At 44.7% G+C, this 22,698-nt stretch overlaps 1 protein-coding gene across 2 annotated transcripts in view; it reads left to right on the plus strand.

The window, feature by feature from the left end:
• LOC124805372 (trinucleotide repeat-containing gene 18 protein) overlaps positions 1–22,319 on the plus strand; it is a 69,523-nt gene extending 47,204 nt beyond the window's left edge. Inside the window, exons 2-4 of one of the 2 annotated variants that reach the window (XM_047265929.1) lie at positions 6,602–6,824; positions 12,328–13,558; positions 21,247–22,319. In XM_047265929.1, the coding sequence (XP_047121885.1) occupies positions 6,633–6,824; positions 12,328–13,389 (1,254 nt within the window). In that variant the 5' untranslated portion in view covers positions 6,602–6,632 and the 3' untranslated portion in view covers positions 13,390–13,558; positions 21,247–22,319. The remainder of the gene's footprint in view (positions 1–6,601; positions 6,825–12,327; positions 13,559–21,246) is intronic. The other variant, XM_047265928.1, reaches the window with a different exon arrangement.
• Positions 22,320–22,698: the final 379 nt, after the last annotated feature.

Raw genomic sequence — 22,698 nt, forward strand, 5'->3', positions numbered from 1 at the left:
ACGCTGGAAGGTGCTGGAACCTCCACGCAAGTAGGTCTCGGACGAACGCGGTCGGCGCTCCTATTTATAGCCCATTTATCACCAGCTCTGCCCTCTAGCGGGCCAACGCGCAGAAATTGGCGAGCCCAGGGTCGCTTGCAGTGAACAGGTGCCAGGTTGTGACTTGACGGGCTCACCTTCTGCCACTTCGTCGACCTTCTTGACGCCAGAAGCTTCTACGTGGCAGGCAGCATACAGTTTGCGGTTTTAGTGTGCGAAAGTAGTGAAATGAGACAGGGGCTAGAAAAGTAATGGTTCTTCGACAGCTTACAATGAATATATAACCGATCTTAATTATATGTTCGGAAAGAGGTAGCGCAGCGGTTACGACCCTGTACTGTTGTAGACGAGCGCGTTTCCAATCCCCGTCAGACCGTTTTGATTTAGCTTGAACGGGGTCTCTCCACAGTCGGGCAGATGCCACAGCAGTTTCCTTCCACCACTGTTCAGCTTAAATGATAGTGTCCAGTGACCTCGATGAGAATTCTGAATAGTTGGCTCTCTATAAGCTTTTGTCTCCTCACCTACTTGCAATCAGACGTTCTTAATGCCGATGTGTTTCTAACGATATTGTTTGTTGCTGTTGCTATCCTGTACCGACGGCTCATAACATTTTCAATTTGAAACAGCTTTGGTTCATGAAGTGTGGACCTTTACACAGCTTCCCACGGGATATGAATGAAAGTGAGTGGCTACCCAATGAGTTGACCTCAACCTTGCTTACCTATGGGAGTTCAGCTACAGCACAGGCTGACGAATGGAGAGGACTGCACCAAAACCCCTAAGAACTGTTAGCATTGTTGAAGCACTGGGAGTAAACCCTTGTGAATTCCGTCACACGTAAATTATGGAGCTGAGTCGTTGCTTGGGTTAGCGCCAGATGCGCTGTCTGCTAAAGATAGTCTAGTTATTGATTGTAATTATCATCAGTCTGAGAATTGCTGTTAGGACCGAAAGCCCAATTTCCCGTATCAATACTAAAGTTACAGACGTCTTTACAAAACGAGTCCACTTATTAGTAGCACAATCATGATACTCAATTTTTCCCATAGGCATTGTTGGTAAACAGGAAAACACACAGCATCTTCCGCTTGGTTTTTACAAACCTTACATATCTCATAACTATATTTTCCCCCGAGACAGTCTCTTCTTTATCTGCGATAATGATTGAAGCAGAAGAAATGGATTAAAATTTGTGCTGCGGCCGAGACTCGAAACCGAGTCATCGAAATGCTAACCATTACACCACCACAGCACTATGGTTAACATTGCTGCACGATGGTACAGGACCTTCCCATTACGTCCAATGCTAGGGTGATATTCAAATGCCGGAGAGCTCTGGCAGTAGTGACAATGTAAGGGAAAATAAGCAGAAGAGGAAATTAAGCAGAAGATATGAAGTTTGTGTTGGGAAGACACTCAATTTGGGTAGTTCGTGCAGCAATGCAAACTATAGTGCTGTGGTGGTGTAACGGTTAGCATTTCTGCCTAGCAAGCAAGAAGTTCGAGTCCCGGTGGCGGTACAAATTTTAATCCATTTCTTCTGCTTCAATCATTATCACAGACAAACCTTAGTGCTGACTTGTTTCTGACTTACCAACCAGTAGCATATAATCCGCTGAGATACACAGATAGAAATGGAGATGGCTTACGAAATCGGTGTAATAAGCAGCCGAATACTGAACACTTTCGTGCACAAACTGGAAACGGTTGCAGAGCGAGTTAGCGTATTTAAGACACGAATTTGGACTCTCCGCTGTTGAACTAAATTATATGAGCGAACCATACAACAGTTTCACGAAGAAAATATACAATATCCCCATCATCATCATCATCATCAGAAATTGGGCTGGTCGTCTCCATTGAACTACATGTCGATGAAATATTCAAATGTATAATACAGCTATCTAGAAACAATTACGCTTATCAGAGAGCTTATAGTAAGCATGTATTGTCCACAAACCAGAGCTTTATGTTTGATTGCACACACGTAAGTAGAATATTAGATTACATACCACTGAATTTATCGAAACCAAAATTACATTGTTTCGTTTCTGTAATTTCGAAGTTAAGCAAACGAACAGAGGCAAATTACGACAGTACTGTGAAGCTTTGTAGATGCATTCTTTGTTAATGGGAAATTCGAACAGAGTAAGCTTCGGCTAATTCACGCTGAAGCTCTGCGTGCATGTTCGGCTTTGACCCAGAAGCGCTCACCGTTATATATATACACACGCACACGCGCGCGCGGCCACGAGTTCGACTCCCGGGCTCTTTCTGGCTGGTTTGGCCTCATGGCGCCGACACGCTCTGCTTCGCAGAGCTCTTTGATCGGCCGTCCCCGGCGGTCTATCGCTCGCTGTATCTAATACGTGTCCTGCGCGCGGCGTGTGTTTCACATTCCGCGCCACTTATAGCTTCTCTGGTCGCGTCTTGTTTTCGTTCTCGTTCCACTACATTAGTTTCTTTTTTGTGAGAATAAACGATGCCGTGGATAAAGATAACAATCGTGAGCGGTTAAGTTCACACAGGCGCAAAGCGCGGGCCGAAAGCACTGCTGTTTAATTGCACACGCCAGACATCACGATCAATCTTATATCTGGCTGTTTTATTGCCCGTGGAGAAGTGTTGCCGCAGAAACTCGTAACTAGACCGTGTCTGGTCGTCAGAAGCTCGTACGAGCGGCAGTACACAAAAGTAAATCAATGGCATTATAATTAAAAGAAGTAGTTTGCAGGAAGCTGGTTACGCGTTAACACCATGTCCTTAGGATTCTTCGTAGAAGGAAATAAGCGCATTCTTCTGAGGCGATAATGACATATTCCCGCGACATAGGACTTTAACCTGATAAAAGGAGAAAAAAATTCTACATGAATACTCCTACTATTCACACTTAGGTGTGTGGCAGAGGATAGAAGAATTTTTCAGACGCTTTCTCGAAAGTCCCACTCTCTAATACCACTTCGCAAAAAATGAACACTTAAATCTTCACTTACGAGATGTTTTTATTACCTCGACACACTTCGCAAGCGACCTAACGGTGTGTGGCAGAGGATACTTCTGGTACCCCTCCCTCCCGTGAATGGCGCGTAAGAAGAATGAATGCCTCTGTATTAGCTCCAATTTCTCGAATGTTCTCGTCGTGGTCATTTCGAGAGATGCATGCGGAAGGAAGTAACAAGTTCTCTTCACGAGAAATCCTTACTTGAAATTTCAATAGTAAAATAGTGATGCGTAAAGCCGCTCATGTAGCGTCTGCCAGTTAAGTTTGTTCAGGATGTTAACTCTCGCGGGCGGATTAAATGACCCAGTACTCTAGAACCAGTCCAAAGAGTGCCGAATAATCCACTTCTTTCGTGGATGAATTACATTTCGTTATGATTCTTCCTAAGAATCTGTCGGGCATATCTTGCAATTTTAGATGCTCATTCCACTGAAGGTCGCTGCTAGGTATTTTACGCTAGGCTCTGTTTCCAGCAATTTCTCATAAACAGTGTAGTTCTATAATACTAGATATCTTTTCCGATGTATGTGAAATACAGTAAATATGTTCAGGGTCAACTGTCAGAGCCTGCGCCATTCAGAAGTCCTCTGCAGATTCTTTTTCAAGTCTATATTGTCTTCTGGCGCTGCTACTTTCCTATAGACAGCCATACCACTTGCGAACAGTGATAAAGGGCTACCGGCGCTTTCTACTACATCTTTCTTTTGTCTTCTCACTGGTATGATGCTGCCGCCACGAATTTATCTCCTGTACCAACCTCTTCATCTGAGAGTAGGACTTGCAACCTACGTTCTAGATGTATTCCAGCCTGTCTTCCCGTACAATTTTTGCCCTCTACAGTTCCCTTTAGTATCCCAATTCCTTGGCGTACTTTGGAAATTAACTTTCCATCTGACGATTTTATTCCCTTGTGAGCGACGTGTTTTGTCTGCAAGGAAGTCTTAAAAGGGGAGGCCGCCAATTGTGAAATTCAGATTCAATTCATACTGCGCATGATAAAAGCGCATGGCCAGAGGTGTAATGTGACAAAGCACCAAGATGCACTTCTCAGCCGTTGTCGAGAAAATCGACAGTTAAAATAAACCGTTGCGGTGAAATACTCTCAACGATTAATAATTATCGACAGCGTCGTGGCGCAGCGGTAAGCGCTCGGGTTTGTAATCGGAAGGTCGGTCGCCGGATCGAATCTCGCGTCATGCAATTTTTTAGTATTTGTTTTTTGTTATTCAAATGTGTCTATAGACACACACACACACACACACACACACACACACACACACATATATATATATATATATATATATATATATATATATATATATATATATATTCCCGGCAATCTGTTGCAACAATTATGCATATAATAAGTTGTTGAAGGTCGTTTGTCGTGGAAAAACTGGCGACTTCGAACATCATTATGTCTTCCGCAAACAAAGTTGTATTTCACAAATGTTATTAATTGTCTTCATAATGTTAACCACGTATAGTTAACGGAAGACGTAGAAACGATATTCCGAAACGAATACGTATAGCGTAAGTCAAACGTTAGAATTAGAATAGAAACCCCACGAACACAAATTTGCTGTGGCAGGTATGAAATATAAGCTCCGTTACTCGCTCGATACACTTGAAGGACAGATGTTGAATGGGCCGAAACGAGCCGCCGCATAAAAGCGTAGTTGCCTGCTAACTTCGGAAGAAGGTAGATGCGGTCCCTAGCGCAACTTATAACATCGTCGAAAATCAGTGCGGACGTGAGAGCTTTGGTACACCCTGTTAAACAAACGGAAAAATGGAGGCGGTACAATTGGAGAGCGATCCGCCTTCACCAAAATGCATAAGCAATTCATTAATAGTTTATTTATATATATATAAATTTGAATTACAAAAAACTAATAATAAAAAAAAATGTTGCATGGCGCGAGATTCGATCCGGCGACCGACCTTCCGATTACAAACCCGAGCGCTTACCGCTGCGCCACGACGCTGTATAAAACTATTAACCGTAGAGAGCATTTCACCGCAACGGTTTCTTTTAACTGTCGATTTTCTCGACAACGGCTGAGAAGTGCATCTTGGTGCTTTGCCACATTACACCTCTGGCCATGAGCTTTTATTATGCGCAGTATGAATCGAATCTGAATTTCACAATTGGCGGCCTCCCCTTGTTAGCGCCACTTAACAAATCTGGTCCGATGCTCTATAAGTTCGTATTTTTTTTTTCACTAAACGGCAGAACGGGACTGTGTCGAAGGAACGAGGTTATCGTGTTTTATCACAGTAGAAACTTTCTGTTTGCAGGGGTCAACAAAATATTTTGACACGCGGGAAGGAAAGTTGGTGGTGGAAATTTCGTAAAAAGATCTCGCCGAAACAAAAACGCCTGCATTCTATCGACTGCCGCCGCAATTCGCATATTACTCCCGTGACACTCACTTTCTTACTTTGCGATAACAGTAAACGAGCTGCGTTTCTCTGAACTTCCGATGTTTTCCGTGAGTTATGTCTCGCCGGACACGAGTGGTTTATTATCGCGAGCGCACATCATTTCCTAGGGCGTTTTAGTAGTAAATTTGAAGCAATGGAGTCACATACAGAATGACTGCGAAGTTTCGAACACTCAGTTGTTTTCGCCAACCACTTTTGCTTCGTAGCTATCTGTATAGCAGTGACTGAGGCAGAATTGGGCAGGCACAGCTGTTCGTAACTCCAGCAGCAACTGCAGTCAGCTTGCCGTGGATACAGCCGGTTTCGATTGGAACTTACTCATTGAAGGATCGAAAAAATCCCCTGAAGTATGGGCACACCTCGCAGGGAGCAACATGATCATGGTCTCAAGTGTGCAAAACGTTCTGCGAGCAGTTTGTTCTACGGAGGAGGATCAATAGCGAAATTATGGAAGCATGTATCGTTGTTTGTATCCTCGTGGTTGCGCTTTGCTAGACTAGGCACATTGAAAACTTCAAATAGCTCTGAACGGAAAATGCTTTGCTCCCTGGCGAGAGCCCTTTCAGCTTGATATAAAAATCATCTGTTAATAACATTTTAGAAAACATTCTATTAGAGCGGTTGAGTGTAGTCACTGCTTCATTGTATAGCAGTCACATTGCCTGCTTTCTTCTGCTTACGTCCACAACGATTGCCTTCCAATCTATTACTGCTGCACGATTACCGCTGAGATACCGTCACGTATGTACTTAATGTTTTTGACGATGTGAGTACACACGGTGCGTCGAGCTAATCTGGTTGGGATACCATACATCGCAACAATAATCCAAAGAAGAGCGGACGAGCGTAATGAACATAGCCAAATTAGAACTGTGGCACCTTCAGAGTATTCTACCAATACAACGTAGTGTTCGGTTCGTCCTTACCGTATTTTTTATGGGATCGTACAGTTTAAGCTGTTCTTAATTGTGATTCCTAGGTGTTGAATCGACAGCCTTTAAACTTAAATGATTTATCGTGTAACCGAAATTTGATGGAATGCATTTAGTAGTGGTGTGGAGGAGCTCAGCTCTTGGTGCTAAGTGTGAACGATGTGTGGCCGTGTTGCAGCCCGGGAAGCAGTAACAGCTCCACCGCCGCCATGTGCTCGCTGGCCGCAATGCCCGAGGTGCTGGTGTCGCACAGCCCGCCGGACTACTTCTACCGCAGCCGCTACACGCCGCCCCCGCCGCCCAAGCACGCCCCCACCAGGCCATGCCTCGCCTCTCCGCCGCCCAGAGCCGCCAAGAAGAAGGTCGTCTTCGCCGATGACAAGGGCTACTCGCTCACACAGGTACGTCACGATAATTTACTCGTATACCTACTGCATTCCCTCTATCGCTATACTACTACTACTACTACTGTTAAAGTCTTCGGTCCAAAGACTTGTTTGCTGCTGCTGTCCACACTAGGCTGTCACATGCGAGCTTATTCATCTCGTGTAGCTACAATAATCTCTATCCATTTGAACTTACTTACTATAATCATGCCTTTGTGTAACTGCAATTCCCTGCCCCTAAGACAAACAAACAAACAAAAACACACACAAAAACACACACACACACATATATATATATATATATATATATATATATATATATATATATATATATATATAGGAAACATAGTAATTGTATACTGACATTTTTAACCAGTAAAGTTTCATTTCTGTATAATGCTTTTCTCTGCAGCGTTGCTTGCATATGCATTTGACACATATACTGAATCCTTTCACCCTCACCCCAATTTGTCTACCACTTCTTTCCTCTCTTTCCACCTAATCCTTCCACCTCCATCCCATCATCTATCCATCTGTCTCACCAACCATGATCGGCATATGTAGTCTCTCCAATACACTTCAATAAAGCAGACAAAAACTACTCCCACAACACACACACCCTACAGAGCTTCCTACATGTTTGGACTCAGAAAAAAGTTTCTTGCCCCCTGGCATGTAGGCTGCCCTTCAACACAGGTTGATTTGGCAGGCCGACAGTTCCCACACATCCCTGTCATGCTGCTCATCTTATACCTCAGGGACTGGAAAAAGTTTTTTGCCCATATTTTTCCTCCTATTGGAGCAAAGAAGTTATGAACCCTAAAGTGATGATACTCTTCAGATCTGCTGTTTCTGTGCCAAATGTGCTTGAAATTCGTTCTCGATTTTGGGAGGAGATCAGAGACGCACGCACGTCTCAAAAATGGTTGAAATGGCTCAGCACTAAGGGACTTAACATCTGAGGTCATCAGTCCCCTAGACTTAGAACTATTTAAACCTAACTAACCTAAGGACATCACACACATCCATGCCCGAGGCAGGATTCGAACCTGCGACCGTAGCTGTCTCGCGGTTCCCGGCTGAAGCGCCTAGAACCGCTCGGTCAACTCGGCCGGCGCACACATACCCATGCCACAATCTCATAGAGGTGGAGCCATCAGTTGCAGCCGATAGAGATGAAGTCAGAACCATCTGCGGTTAAAGAGAAGGTGGAATTTGGTGACCAGAAACTGTCTGTGGTACACACCAATGAAGAACCACAGTTGGCAGTGATGCTCAGTACTACGGTTGCGTAATGACATCCCATTAGGTGAAATGATGAGTGACACATCCTATAAGGATCCAATTTGCCGGCTTTCAGAAGGTCCGTGTAAGGAACATGTTGATACTTCCTCGTTCCATGGCGGAGACCTCTCTTAGCAAGAATGTAGACGATTTCATTGCCAGTGATATCATAGCGCCTCGTTACCCACTGAATGTTGTAGGAGCAGCAATACTGACCGCGAATCTGCTAGAATGAGTGTACTAGTGTGTTTCCCTTGGTAGAATCCAGTCCCTCTAATATAGCAGTAAACTCTGTCGTAAGTACCAAGGCTTCTGAAAGGAGCTGGAACTGGCTACTGCGGCGTTGCTGGTCGTCATCGGAAGGCTAGAACTTCCTGGACAATGCTTTGGCTGAACTTGCGGGGGACGTTACCTAGCAACTGACACTGGTTCGTGATTTCAGAATGATGGTGCTCCAGCGCACTATGACCTTCGAGCCAGGGCATATCTCACAGACAACGTCAGGCAGAGCGTAATAGGAAGGGGATCCCGAGTGTCACGGCTTGTGCATTCCACTAACCACATCCGTCTTGACTTTTCGTTTGGGGTTCATGCTAAATCCCTTGTATACTCAGCAGGAGCAGTACCTGAGCTCACTGAGCGCATCTTTACAGTGTTTGGTACCATCAGAGGGGAATATTACACAGAATCTAACAAAATATGGTTCGCCGTTGCACATTATGTAACGAAGTTGACAGTCGTTACAGTGAACATATATTCTACAGTAGGGAAGATACAGATTCGGTGTGAAGTATTTGATTGTACTCTCAGTAAATGTTTCCCAAACTACAGTATTCTGGTGTTCCACTTGCTGTTGACCATTAGGTTGTAAAGATTTTTAATGTTATAGAGCGTGCTGTAGCTGGCACGCAATATGAATTAATGCCTACGGCAGTGCTCAGTAATCTGCCCCACGCCCACGGTGAGATTTCGTGGGCTGAAACGTCCTCGGTGCGGAAGCGCTGAAGGAGAGATCCCGAGCGCCCACTAGTGCTAATTTCTGTATGAGGACTAGGGCTCGGGGCGCAGCGATTAACCGATTAGCGTGCGCTTCGTAGAGCCCCGTCGACCCTGCAGCCAATGCCGGCCGACCTCGCCTCCACGTCTAGTTCAGCACTCAGCTCGCCTGCGACCTTGCTGGGACCGCCACGGCGCTTGCGCAGCCACGGCGAGGAGTTGGCCCAACTCGTTAACACACAGCAGCTGCGTCCGCTGGAGAGACTACTACTACTGTCAACATTCCGGCGTCTCCAACTCGGTTATATTCGGTCCACCGCTTGCGAGGTGTCCCTTTCTCCCAACGCTCTGTGCATGGAAAGTCATTGCCGCGGCTTAGCATTATGCAGCCTTGCTAGATACTGGTGTGTGTGTGTGTGTGTGTGTGTGTGTGTGTGTGTGTGTGTGTATAAAGGCTCACCAGCCAGAGCATCTGCCATGTAAGCAGAAGATCCCGGGTTCGAGTCCCGGTAGGGGCACACATTTTCATCTGTCTCCGTTGACGTATGTCAACGCCTGTAAGCACCTAAAGGTTGTCATTTCATAGCATTAGTGAAACTATACGTTCTGGAACTGTGTTGCAAACTACCTGGAAAGTTGAGAGTCTTTGATACAAGTCAAGCACCGACCATTTTACAAAGTCCGCTTGAAATATAAGGCACCATGCTTCTACACCTGTGTGGAATCTGGAATGTTTCTGCTCCGTGATGGGGCTCTATTCACCGATACAAATGTTTCAGTGCAATATTACGCTAACATGTAAGAACTAATTTGAAGCGTCATGAAGGATAAGGCAGACAATCACGTGCATCAAAATTCTGATGGAATCCAAAGAGTCACCTGAGATGTGTGGGAAAGGGGGGGGGGGTGTAAGTTTTCCAAACGCACCATGGAAAACAATAAATGACAATCACAGACAATTGTTTTAATACACATAATAAGGAATTCATTATGTAATTTGTCCCTTGAGAGAATTGCAAAAGCCGGTATCAGAACTTCTGTAGTAGAGGAACGCATTTTCACCAGTCTGCCCCTTAGACCATAGATGACACAGAACGCACAACACATAATTATGTTCAGATTAACATCTCGGTGAGCTGACTAGCCACGAAATCAGTCCACAGGCGACTTCTGAAGAACTGTTAAATTTATCTCAATAGCTGTATTTCCAGTACAGGTTGACTACAATGGTGAAATTTTGTACAGCGTTTGCTTGTGCCGAAACCTGTATGAAAGTGAGCAAAATTTTATTTCATAATTATAGTTTTGTAAACACGGAAAAATTTTTAGAACTTATCTTTCGAGCGCAAGTCCGTGAATCCATAAACCGAAGCTAAGGAGCAACATTGCTTTAAAGCAGAAAGGAGTTTTTATATCTGAGAGTATTTGAGTCTATCGACACATTGGCTTGATATCAGTGACTCAGTAAGGGGCACATACGGAGTGTCTGTAAAGCTCTGTGGCACTATATCAAATTGTGCGTCGCATTTTATCTCTCTCATAAAATACAATGGATTGCAGATCTTCATGCAGTTTTAGATCAGAGACGTCAGAACGTCAATATGACTCATACGGAGTTTTCTCAGAAATTAGTTTCCTAATATATAATGCTCATCTTGATATTGTTTCAGTATCTGCACTCGTATAACCAAAGCATAAAACACACTAATTTTGTCTAAAATACTCCTGTGGAAGGGGTGGGTGACTCGCAACGCAATAAAGGTATTGCCTGAACTGTAGTTCTGTAACTTGTATTAATATCGGGCACATCGGAGAAATTAACCGTATTACTGCATGTATAATACTAAGAAAAGTCGTTAAATTGTCCACACCAGTTTTTAATTTAAGTTATATGTGAGAATAAGAAACTATCAGCTACACTAGTCACAGGGTGTAAAGTACAAAATGCGGCTTTATTCTGTCGCGAGACTTTGAAATGAATTCAAACATCAATACCACAGAGAGGGGGTACTGCGCAGTGTATACTATCTGGATGGACGAGAGGATCAAAAGGCATCACGAACGTGCTATTGACCGTTTTGACCGATCCCTAAAAAATTGGCGTATCATAGGTAGGACATGTTCTGAGGCATCTAGGATCACCAATTTAGTATTGGAGGGCAGCGTGGAGGGTAAAAATCGTAGAGGGAGACCAAGAGAGGAATACTCTAAGCAGATTCAGAAGGATGTAGGTGCATGGAGAGCTGCATCAAACCAGTCTCAGGACTGAAGACCACAACAACATATATATACAATGCACTGAATATTGTTCAACTTTCACTTACTTCGCAGATGAGAAAACATTGTTCGTACGTTCCTTCGAGCCTTACGATTATGTCGCGTTACTTTCGAATCCCTTGATTTATATAACCACTAAGAAAACTCTTGTGGGTGAACCTCAGCTTACCTTCCTTCCACAAACGATGAACTTCTTGCTCGCACATGTGTTTAGCCGGCATATCGCTTAACATACATATCGTGAAAGTTTTGATACCAATTCATGTTGAACAGAATAACACCCGCTTTATGTTCCATGCAGAATATCGCGACTGGCACGCAGCGATTTCGACTGGTTTGGCGGGGAACTTCCTGGATGAAATCTGATAGTTACGCGGCACTTGTTTAAAGTTGGGAATCCCTGGCATGCACACCTGTAAAGCGGTCAGTTCAGTTCGGACTTATAGATAGGTGGGCACTGTAAAAAATATTTCCAGAATGAAATTTTCACTCTGCAGCGGAGTGTGCTCTGGTATGAAACTTTCCTAGAGCACTTGCCCGCGAAAGGCAAAGGTCCCGAGTTCGAGTCTCGGTCCGGCACACAGTTTTAATCTGCCAGTAAAGTTTCACTGTAATATTACCTGTGCTCGGGGACTATATTTATAAAACAAAATGTTATCCATTATAATAACGTATATTGTGTGAATTGAAAAAAATAAACCTGATATCTTCATGCCCCAGGTTCCTTAAATGAGATTTGGTAAGATTTTGATGGACCCCTCACCCACGCCCTCCTCTCCTCCTCCGCCCCCCCTCTTCCTCCCTCCCTCCCTCCCCCAGCGCCCGTTTTAAGCTCAAGTAATTTAAGGACGAATTGTAAGGCCTGCACCTTCCTCTTCACATGCTCCTGTCCAGCTGAATGAATAGTTCGGCGGAACCCAGCGCGGCGTTGACTAACGCTGCGTTGCCTCTGGCTGTGCAGGTGCGAGTGATGCGCGAACCGTCAAATGCGCCGCCCACGTGGAGCCTGCAGTTCCTCGCGCAGGTGATGCGCGACCTGGAGCCCGCCGCCGTAGCAGCCGCCGCCAACGAGGCCGCCTCCGTCACGAGCGCCGCTTCTTCGCCCGCCGCCGTCACCGCCTCCGAACCCGAGCGCTGGGTGCCGGAGTTCGCGCAGCCCGCCTCAGACTACCTGCAGTTCCGCGAGCGGCTCGACTCGGGCAACGTCTCCTTGGAGAATGTGATAGTGCGCGACGCCGAGGGCGTCTTCACGGGCACAGTCAAGGTGCGCAACCTCGACTTCCACAAGGAGGTGAAGCTGCGCTGGACGGCGGACGGCTGGAAGACGTACACGGACGAGCCGTGCTCCTACGTGGAGAACCAGGTGGCGTGCTCCTCAGCCTACGTGCTCTACGACACCTTCTCCTTCCGCGTCTCTCTCCCACCTGCGAATCCGCGAGACGAATCCTCCGCTACATCTTCCTCCTCCTCCTCCTCCTCCTCCTCCTCTTCCTCTTCGTCGTCCACCTCGTCTCCCGCCTCTGCGACGCCAGCTTCATCGTCCGATTCTTCCTCCGCATCATCTTCCTCTCCTGGCTCCACCACTTGTTCCTCCGCATCCTCTTCTTCTCCTGCCTCTAACGCTTCTTCCTCTGCACCCTCTTCTTCCCCTGCGCCCATGACATCCTGTTCTTCCAGCGCTAGTGACACTAAAGCAACAACTACCACCACCGCCGAGCCAGCTCGACCACAGGAGCCTTCGCGGCGAGTGGAGTTCTGCGTGTGTTTCCGCTGCGGCGGCCACGAGTACTGGGACAGCAACGGCGGAGCCAACTACGCGCTGGTGCGGCGGGCGCCCGTCGTCGCGACGCCCGCCCCTGCAGCCGCCCCCGCGGCGGTGGCGGCAGCGTCGGTCCCCGCCGGCGCCGGGCCTGGGCCTGCCCAGGGCGCCGGTAAGTTCAGAGACGCCCTTCACGCTAAGCTCGACTCGTGGTCAGAGTTTGCCAGCTGGAACCACCTGGTTACCGAAGGGCCTTACTGGTGAAGCGACAGCCGCGCTCGATCGTCAGAAGACCGGAGACCAGCTCACGTTGTGCGCTCTCGTTGGGACTCGGGCTAAAACTGCTGTCGCTTCACCCGTCGCAAAACTGATTGATGTATTGGGAAGCGTTGCTTGGACAACTGGATGGTGTCGTCTGCGAGACGACTGAAAGGTAGGAAGCTGTTATGTGGTGGATTGGTGTTCTGGGTTCACTCTCTTTACATTCTGTCTAGAGAAGTCCTTTAGTTGCCTTTCGAATAAGGTTGGCTCAAACTGGCCTGCAATTTATTTCTGTGACGAGTGATTCAACGAAAAAACACACATTGTAGAAGACGCATTTTAGTTTCCCATAAATTTTCAATTAGCGATAGATCTACTCTACTGATACTGGACGTTGGCGAAGTTCGTGACGTATACGAGGGCGAAAGTAGATAGAAAACGGACAATATTGATTTGCTTTTGTATTTCTTAAACTGCTGGTTGCGTTTATAGACCGTGTAGCGTAGCTTGAGGATGAGTTTCGGTTGAAAGGTTTAGTTTTGTAGTGATTGGCGATTTCAACGAATGTGACGTCATGAGTAATTAAAATTGTTGATACGGCGCATATTTGAGGCATATTGGATTTCGATGCGTGTGTTCTGTCCAGTAACTTGAAGACGTAGTCAAATGATACTTGAGATACCGGTAGGGTCAGTGTATCCCACTGCAGTGTGTGTACTGTAAGCTCGTCTCGCGAAACAAGACAACTCAAACAATAAATACGGTAGGGGAGTGTCTATATTTAGCAGAAATGCATGCTCTGAAAAATACACACTCTGTCCTTTATCTCATTCCAAGACAAGGCAATGTGACGAGTAAAACGAAGTCCCTCCCTGTGTGGGATTTATGATTCATATGCGAGTACTATAAGACGTAGACACCAGATGACTTGAACATTGGGAAGTTTGGGTCCGTCCTAAGACAGCAGTTAAGGCAACCGCGCCCGCTCGCGTAAAATGGTAAATCCGGATTAATTTCGGTCCGGCACATTTTCTTATGTTACCAGTAAATCGTATAGCAGTTTTCCAATTGTATTTGCAGTTTGCAAATGCATTTCATAATTAATAACAAGCAATCAGTCTCGTAAGAAACCTAAACCTAAGAAATTTGGATAAAGGTATTAAAAAGACTGCTCGAAGAGAGAGGTTGTGGAGCCTCCGTTGTGCTGCTTAATAAACCCAGTCGGTATGAAGAATGGTTCTCTGCACTGAGATTGTCGGTTTCTTGCCTAAATTTCCTTTTAGAAACACGACACAGTGAAATCAGTTGTCAACATGAAGTCCTAGCTGCACAAACAAAGCTGAGAGAACACCTGCTTGTTGCTGGATCCTGAGATAGGGGAGGTGTGCCACGCAGAGAACTTAAATCATATAAGCACTGTTCCATGTAATCGACAACAAATCTATCAGTGTTATAAGCACTGTAACCACGTTACCAGTCCACAAGAAACAGGTCATTGGTAAGGGACAGCGAAGACCAAGCAGATGGCATTCTCACCTGTCTGGTGCCTAATAGCTCCTTGTTGGGTACAGAATGGGGAACGGGGGGGTAGACAGTGATACTGTAGCATGTGGCTACCAGTATTGATTTTGTCTGAACTCGTTGAGTAACTGAATCACTCTCCACCGAAACAAATTACGGTCCTAGTATGAACTAGCATTTCCACTCTACTAAATGCTTGCACCTTTATTTTAGCGCCAGTTTATAGCATAGAAAAACAGTAATTACCAATAAATCGGTATGATGCAGTACAGAACAAGGAAGTTACTTTCTCATCACGCATGTAGTGCTTCTTACAGAATAGAAAATTCCTTCAGCAATACGAAAACTGTGCCGTTTCTTTCATCGTGTATCAGCACTGCAGAACATTTTGCGTTCGAACACTTTTCATAATGCAAACTATAATATTAAGTTATTTTTTAAAATTGATGTTATTCATCCTTTTCTGAATGGAAAATAGTCTGATAAACAAGGGTGTTGAGAAACAGTAACTTCCTTACTAAACTGCATTGTATCTTAGTCTTTATAAAACAGTCATTTGGGACGTAAGAATACGTGGGTAGGAACCATTTTGTTGTGGGTGGCCATCCTGTTGTCCTCAGTTGTTCCAGATTCTGATACTGGACGTCTTTCCTTTGTAGCACGTTTCCCAGTAACTAAAACGATAACTATTCCTCGGTAACCAAGTCTTAGTATTAACTTTTATGGCAGAAAGTAATCGTGTTACTACCTAAAGAGCAGACTATCTCAATGTGTTACAGCTGTCAGTTAAAACAATTCTTGTTTGTTTGACAGTCATGTCTCCAGCCAATTTAATAACACCCGATTTTTACAATAATTCGTGATTAAAAAGTAATTCATTTAAAAATATTCTGTGTATCAACAATTAAGTTGTTCACCATGTTTCCCTTGTCTAAAAGTTCAGGCTAAGCTGAACTGTTCACTGGCAGGTCTTGCGAGTTTCATTTTCTGTAGATGTTTATTGCAGCTGTGAGAGCCTGTGATCATACACCATTTCCTCCTTTCATACAGTATATATTAAGTCCTTAATGTCGTCCCGCATATGATCGTCTGCTCTTTAATATCTGCTGGTAGCGATTTTAGTTACTGTCAATAATAACGATTATTTTATTTTGCATAGAATTTTTGTTCTGCGCAGTTTCACACTTTACACCATATATTTAGTAAAACTGACGTATTTCCTCCCCTTCCGTAAAGGCGTCAGCACTTCTGCTTCAGTTACTGAAAACCTCAGTTTCAGCATGGCTATAAAAGTGAATAAGTCCTGGTAAATAAAACTGATGACTTTTTCAGTCCAAGAAAAGTGTAGTTTTTTGATCGAATTCTCTTCTGGAGAAACAAACACGAAATAAATGGACCTTTAAACTGAATGCGGCCGTTTTCCTTCCTCGTTCTTATACAACATGAGCTTATGTTCTCTCCGAAACCGTTGTCGACGGGAGGTAAACCGTGTCCGCCTGACCAGTTCACAGTAATGAAGGCGGCAGTAAACTCGCTCCTCTTGCTTCGTGGATCAGAAATGTCCTACTCTGAAAGAGAAATAGTCCCTTCTGTCCGAAGTTCCGCAGATGTTCTCAAGTTGCTTCTCGCGCTTTTGATTTGGTCGTTTAAGATATTTGTTTTCTGCCCCACTTAGCGCTCGAGGAAGTAGGTCAGGTCAAACGAAAGCGACGCTTCTCTCCATCGTACCTATCATCTCAAATTTCCTTATGCCGCATCGTCCAGAAATAGTAGCCCTGTGAACGTAATATGAAAAGTCTTGCGAAACTTACAGTTGGGTACGTGTACCGGGGTTTCGATGTGCACACAGAACTACAAAATCGTTTTGGTAGCAAGCTTAAAGGATTTTGAATACTGAAGCTTCCTTGCAGATTTAAATTGTGTGCTAGATAGAAACTCGAACTCTGGATCTTTACCTCTTGCGGGCAAGGGTTATCTCGACTGGGTTACCTAAGCGCGACCCAACGACTCGGCCGCACTGCGTTACTTCCCCCCGCTACCTCTCCTCCTACCTTGCAATCTTCACCGAAGTTCTACGATATGCCCGCACTGACCCATCATTTGAGGATCGGCTTAACATACAATAGCCTTCAGTTCGGGAAAAATCTACAAGAATGCCAATAATGAAATCTCGTAGGTTTAGCAACTGCACCATAATTTGTAAATTTAAAACTTGTCTTGAGATACGAGATGGATTATAAACAAATACTAGCAGTATTTTTGAGCAGTTCATGACACATGCTCGGGTCGAAGCAACACTGAGATTACGATTTACACTTCGGCCTTAAATGTACCGTTGTCCTTGAAGATGGTTAGTACGCTCAACAAACAAGATTTGTCGCTTCGTTAAAGAGCACACTGGTCGCTGTACCCCTGACTACCATGGCAGTGAAATGGTGTATGTGTGTACGTATTAGTCGGCTACACGGAATCAGCACAGTGTGCTGAATTGCCATGGAGACATGACAATCGCAGAAAGCACCGGTAATCTTTGGGCGTGCACATGACACTGTAAATGAAGTCTCCCGATTTGTTGATACAAACAGTGCTTGTAAAGAGGTAGCAACCAGCAGGGGCTGAAGACAATTATCACGGTTTGTCATGGACAAACCCAATAAATCCTTACTGTAGGTGAATTCAAGTCCATCTCGTCCAGTTCCTGAGCGCATACTGTAAAGGGGGCTGCATAAAATTGAGATCTATAGAGGGTTACCACGTAAAACCCTATTGCTTAAGACACACAAAGCAAAGCAGCAGTGGGCAAAACACGGATATAGGGCAGTGGGTGACAGGATGTGTGTGGTTTTTTCCGACTAGTCACGAATTTGCCACAGTGCACCTATAACCAATCGGACGTTTAACCTGCAGTGCGTGGAGGGTGCAGCTAAGGTCGGAGGAGTGGTTAAAAAAAAAAGGAAATGACATACTTGAAATTTCGCCATTCTGCGGTAGACGTAAGTGGCAACATGTGCTGGATTTGAAGTATACCTTCAGGATCAAAATGTATGGGGTGTTTCCCGACTTTTGCGATCACATCTACGTCGTTTAAGTGGTTTTTGGAAGTTAATAAGAATGAGCCGTTGTAGTCCAAAGCGATGCCCTTTTGCACGTGCTTACAGTATTTTATGCCGTTAGACGGCAATAAGATATGAAAAAAGTGTCAACCCGTGCGAGAACTGCGGGAATATAGTGCGCGATCTAGGGAATGTACACACCAGGAAAAATTGAGATCTGGGCCGTCCTGGAATCTTGCACGGATAGCCGAAGTGGCTACACTGACCGCTCGCAACAAGGGAGAAATCCGGGTTAGTCCCGGCTCTGCAGATACGTTAATTTGCTCTGCAATATTCTGCAGCAGACGCTAAATCATAACCGCAATTTGCGAATTCACTCTTGCTCCACATACTGACACACAAACCTCTGACCAATGTGAATTCAAGCCAGAACCTACATTATTAATACGAAGGGCGTTCAATAAATAAACAATTTTTTCTTTCTGAAAGCAGCTAGGTTTTATTCAGGATTAAAATACACCGTATTATTCCCCAATGTTCTGGCTACAAAACCATCTTTTTCAACTTAATCTCCGTTCAATACGCCGTCTTAAATGGAGGGCCGGTATGCCCATATGGAACCACTCTACTGGTCGACGTCGGTGCCAACGTCTTTCTGCATCAATAACCTGCCCATCAACCACGTACTGCTTGCCGTGGAGTGCATCCTTCATTCTGATGGTCCTTCGTTGGTCTTTACGCTCTCCTGGTAGGCGCCGAGGAACCATGCGGCCACAAGTCTTTTAGTGCCGCAATTGGCGGACGTGTGTTGGAGCACTGCCAGCAGAGATGTCAGTTTCAGCAACGAGGCGTTTGTGATCCGTCGATCTTCTCTGAGTGTCAGCACTTTCCAACACTGCAAGATTCACAGCAGGATTGCACGACCTTGTTGCGATGATGACAGACACCTTGCTCAACGACTCACCTTACTTTTGTTCACTGTCAGGTCCCCGTGGACGTCCTGCAAGCGCCTATGAATATCTCCGATGCTTTGGTTTACCGCCAAAAAACAGACACGTCTGCTTGGAACGGACCTCCATTGTAGACGCTATTTTGAAGGCAACGTATAGCGCACCCCCCCCCCCCCTCCCACCCTTTCAAACTTCATGAAACTATAAGGGTTGAAACTGGAATATTCTATGTCCCAGAACAAATTCGAAAATTTTTCAACCAACTGGTAGAGGAAAAAATGTTGCTTTACTTATTGAACGCCCCTCGTGTTGTTCAGTCACCTGAGCAACCAAGCTGCACTTGCGTGACCGTACTATTCAGCGGTGAAAGGAAATAACCTAACCGTTCTTGCTACTGCCAACAGTGGTCCGGTTGCGTGTGTGAAAAATAATCGGAGAGGCAGTTCAGCTTTTCCTAGAGCATTGACTTGTCTGCGGCGGTCGAAGAGGGTCATCAAGCTGGAGCGATGCTCCGGAGTTCGCCATGTTGGGGACCTGAGCGGCGCATGGCGGAATTGGCGCCGAGATAACCCCCGACCCCTCAGCAGCAGAACACGCCGAAGCGGCCGCAGCCGACGCGTGCCAATTACGCAACATTCTCAGTCAACCCGCAGATATCGCACTTGGCGCCGGAGTCGCGTTCCTCGTCCCGGAATTCTGGCACCAGCTGGCCGTCATCTTACATGAGGAAGTCAGTGTCCCAAGCGATCTGATCACCGGCAAACAGTCCTGATTCTGTTCACCTACGTATTTGTTCTTAGAGCATTATTTATCGACAGCTGATGGCGACCTCATCCAAATTCTTCCACGTCACATCTGTGCTATCACGTCAGCAACGTTCCAACATTTCTCACTGAGAAATCTCTTCTGGTGTCTTCCAGTGCCTCTTTCGTGGGTCAAATGAACCACCTCATTGCTCGACCTGTTGGGATCGTACAGCACTACAGTCCACGCCATTTGCCATTCAGCCCCGTAACTATTTTCGGGGTGTCTTTTATCGGCATTCCGCTCTCGTTAACCCCGTCCCTGAGTTTGATACCCAGGATCCGCCCCACCATTTCTTTTTGCACACAATGTAAATGATGAGCACTCATTTTCAGTTGCTGTAGTTCTACTTACCGATCATGTAGGAGCTCTGAAACTAAAGTTTATGTATTCGCTGAAGTCGCCTAAAAGGTCACACGTTCATTCGAAGGATTTTACGACACTTCAGAAAGTTCAATAGCTATTGCCGAATTTCAGCCACCTCGACTCCAAATCGATACGTTCTGCTCCATCACTTCCATTGCCTATCGACTGAGTGGTACAAAGAACTACTTAGTGATCTCGTACAGTACAGCGGAATGCTAGCTTAAGATCTAGCTATCCTGATTCGTGTTGTACTTAGTGTATTACCACTTTAAGCTCTTTAAAGAAGACCACTACTGATTCCTTCCTGCTTTCCTTTGCCCAAATGAGGCATAGGGCTCCTGTCATAGTAGTCGGTTTGTGTACTTTTGGTTTTATTTGCTTCACTTGATTCAGTCGTTATATGAAGATACTGATCATGAAACTATAGAGAAAGTTCTTAGAAGATAATTGTAACAAGTTGTTCAATCCTCTTCAGCGGTCAGTAACTAACACAAAGTATCCTCCGTGTGATACAGGCAATACTGCAGATGGTGTTGTTATAACATTAGTATTACTGATACAGGATCCCGGTAAACACTATTGGGAAATTTGAGTATAATCTTAACTACTTGGTGTCGCTGGTGTCCATTACACATTTGCATTGGTCAGTTACACTTACGTTTCTTCTGTTTTCGTTGGCGGTGCAGTCATATTTATTCATCTGAACTTTCCATTTAAAGCTAATTTATTTGAGGCTCCATACGTGGCATTCTTTAGACTAGGTACTTCCTCTGTGTGTTTTCATAACATCTCCTTCCATTTTCTGTTTTTGGTAGTAAACTTCTCCCAAAAAATTTCTCTTTTCCAGGTTTCTACTCTTTCCCTTATCTTGTACTTCGTTCTCCTCCACTGATGCTGTAGATTGCTGCCTCGTTCTGTTTTCCTCCTGTCAATCCAACTTTCCTTTGTGTGCCTGTGTCTGTTTCCCTTATTGCCTAAAAAATCTTCCCTCTTGTTTTATACATTAACGTTCGACTCTTGTATGTCATTTTTCTTTGCCTTCAGCATAGAAACTGCATCCACACACTATATACTGTGCTTTTTTTTTCCTTTGCTGTCATCTCTGCTGTTCTACTTGGTTTCCTTGTGGGCTAACATTTACCACTCCATGTTCCTTTTCATTCCAGAGGACCGCCTGAGCAGCATTCTGGCAACACTACGAGCAAGCCGCCGTTGCAGACGTCCGATGGCCAGTCTGCTGCAGAGTCCCACACCGCAGGACTGCCAACCATAGTCCACCAGCTGTCAAGCCAGCCGACCAGAGTAGCCGCAGACCACACTGCAGTTGGGAACTTCGTCAAATGCGCCACCTGCTAACGGAAATTCGCAGTGACAGCATTGTTGAACAACCACGAGAAACTTGCAGTGTTGGCGCGAGTGAGCTGTGAGAAGTGACAAGATTATACGAAACCGCGTTGTTGCTGTCCTCTGTTTACAGTGTCATATTTATTCGCTTTCGTTGTACCGTTGTCAGCGTGATTCGTTCTGTGACCGGATCGCTTTATTTTTTATTATTTTTAAGCAGTCGATTACTGTATCGTCTTGAGAGCAGTGGTATGCGAGAGAACGTTTGGCTAAAGTGGTTGCAGTGTGTGATTGAGGCTGTAAATAAGACAATTGAGAACAGAAAGACTGATCGATTTTTTTCGCCCGCGAAATGAGTTTTAGTTTCGAAACTCTCGGCTGCTTCCGAGCTGTTGTAAATATTTCCACATCGAGAGAGAAGACAATGTGAAATGCTATTTGCATTAATTGTACATAGTGCTCAACAACTACGTGGATGTTGTACGAATTCATGAAGAGCTGTATACTATTGTATTGCTTTCATTTTTTACTGACCTGATATGTATAGCAATCCCTTGATGTCAAGTCATACATAATGAATAACATTATTTTCGTAATTCACAGAAGCATATTTGCGTGTTCATGGATTGTTGTCTAACGTTTTATGTACATCTTTCAATGAAAGAAAATAGTTTTAGAAGCTATTATGGAATTTTTCATATTGAATATATAGCCTTCACAAACCATCTTTGAGGGTAATTTCTGTATTTTGTAGAATGATTTACTGCTCTGCCAGAAAATATTGTCTGAGAGAAAACATGTTCAATATTTAATTTCTGATATTTTTCCCTTCAGCTAGCAGCTTAGTTGCTTCCACATGGTAACGGGTAACAATGGCTAACATGTCCAATAACAGTGAAAATTATTCACATTTCTGTAGCAGCATCTTAGTTGTGTTGCTTGTACTGTCTGTCATCTATTCTGGCCTTTATACAGCAATGTTACCTTGTCAAAAGATTTACAATAAGCAAAACCATTTTAAAGGAATCTACACATAGTCATAGCTTTGAACCTGGAAGCTACATTGTTAAACATGACTGAAATTGTCAGTGTAAAAAGATGTGGTCAATGTATAAGTCATCAGGAGTAAATGTTTGGTTTTTATGATTGTATTTAATGTGAATCTGTGTTGTATGTGTCTCTGAGAGGAGCAGGTGGTACATGATCACATCAAGTTTTAGTAAGTCATTAACATTTGAGACTGATTACAGAGCATAATAATTATTGTTCCTGAA

This window comes from Schistocerca piceifrons, chromosome 7 (assembly GCF_021461385.2).
Source record: "Schistocerca piceifrons isolate TAMUIC-IGC-003096 chromosome 7, iqSchPice1.1, whole genome shotgun sequence".
NCBI lineage: Eukaryota > Metazoa > Arthropoda > Insecta > Orthoptera > Acrididae > Schistocerca > Schistocerca piceifrons.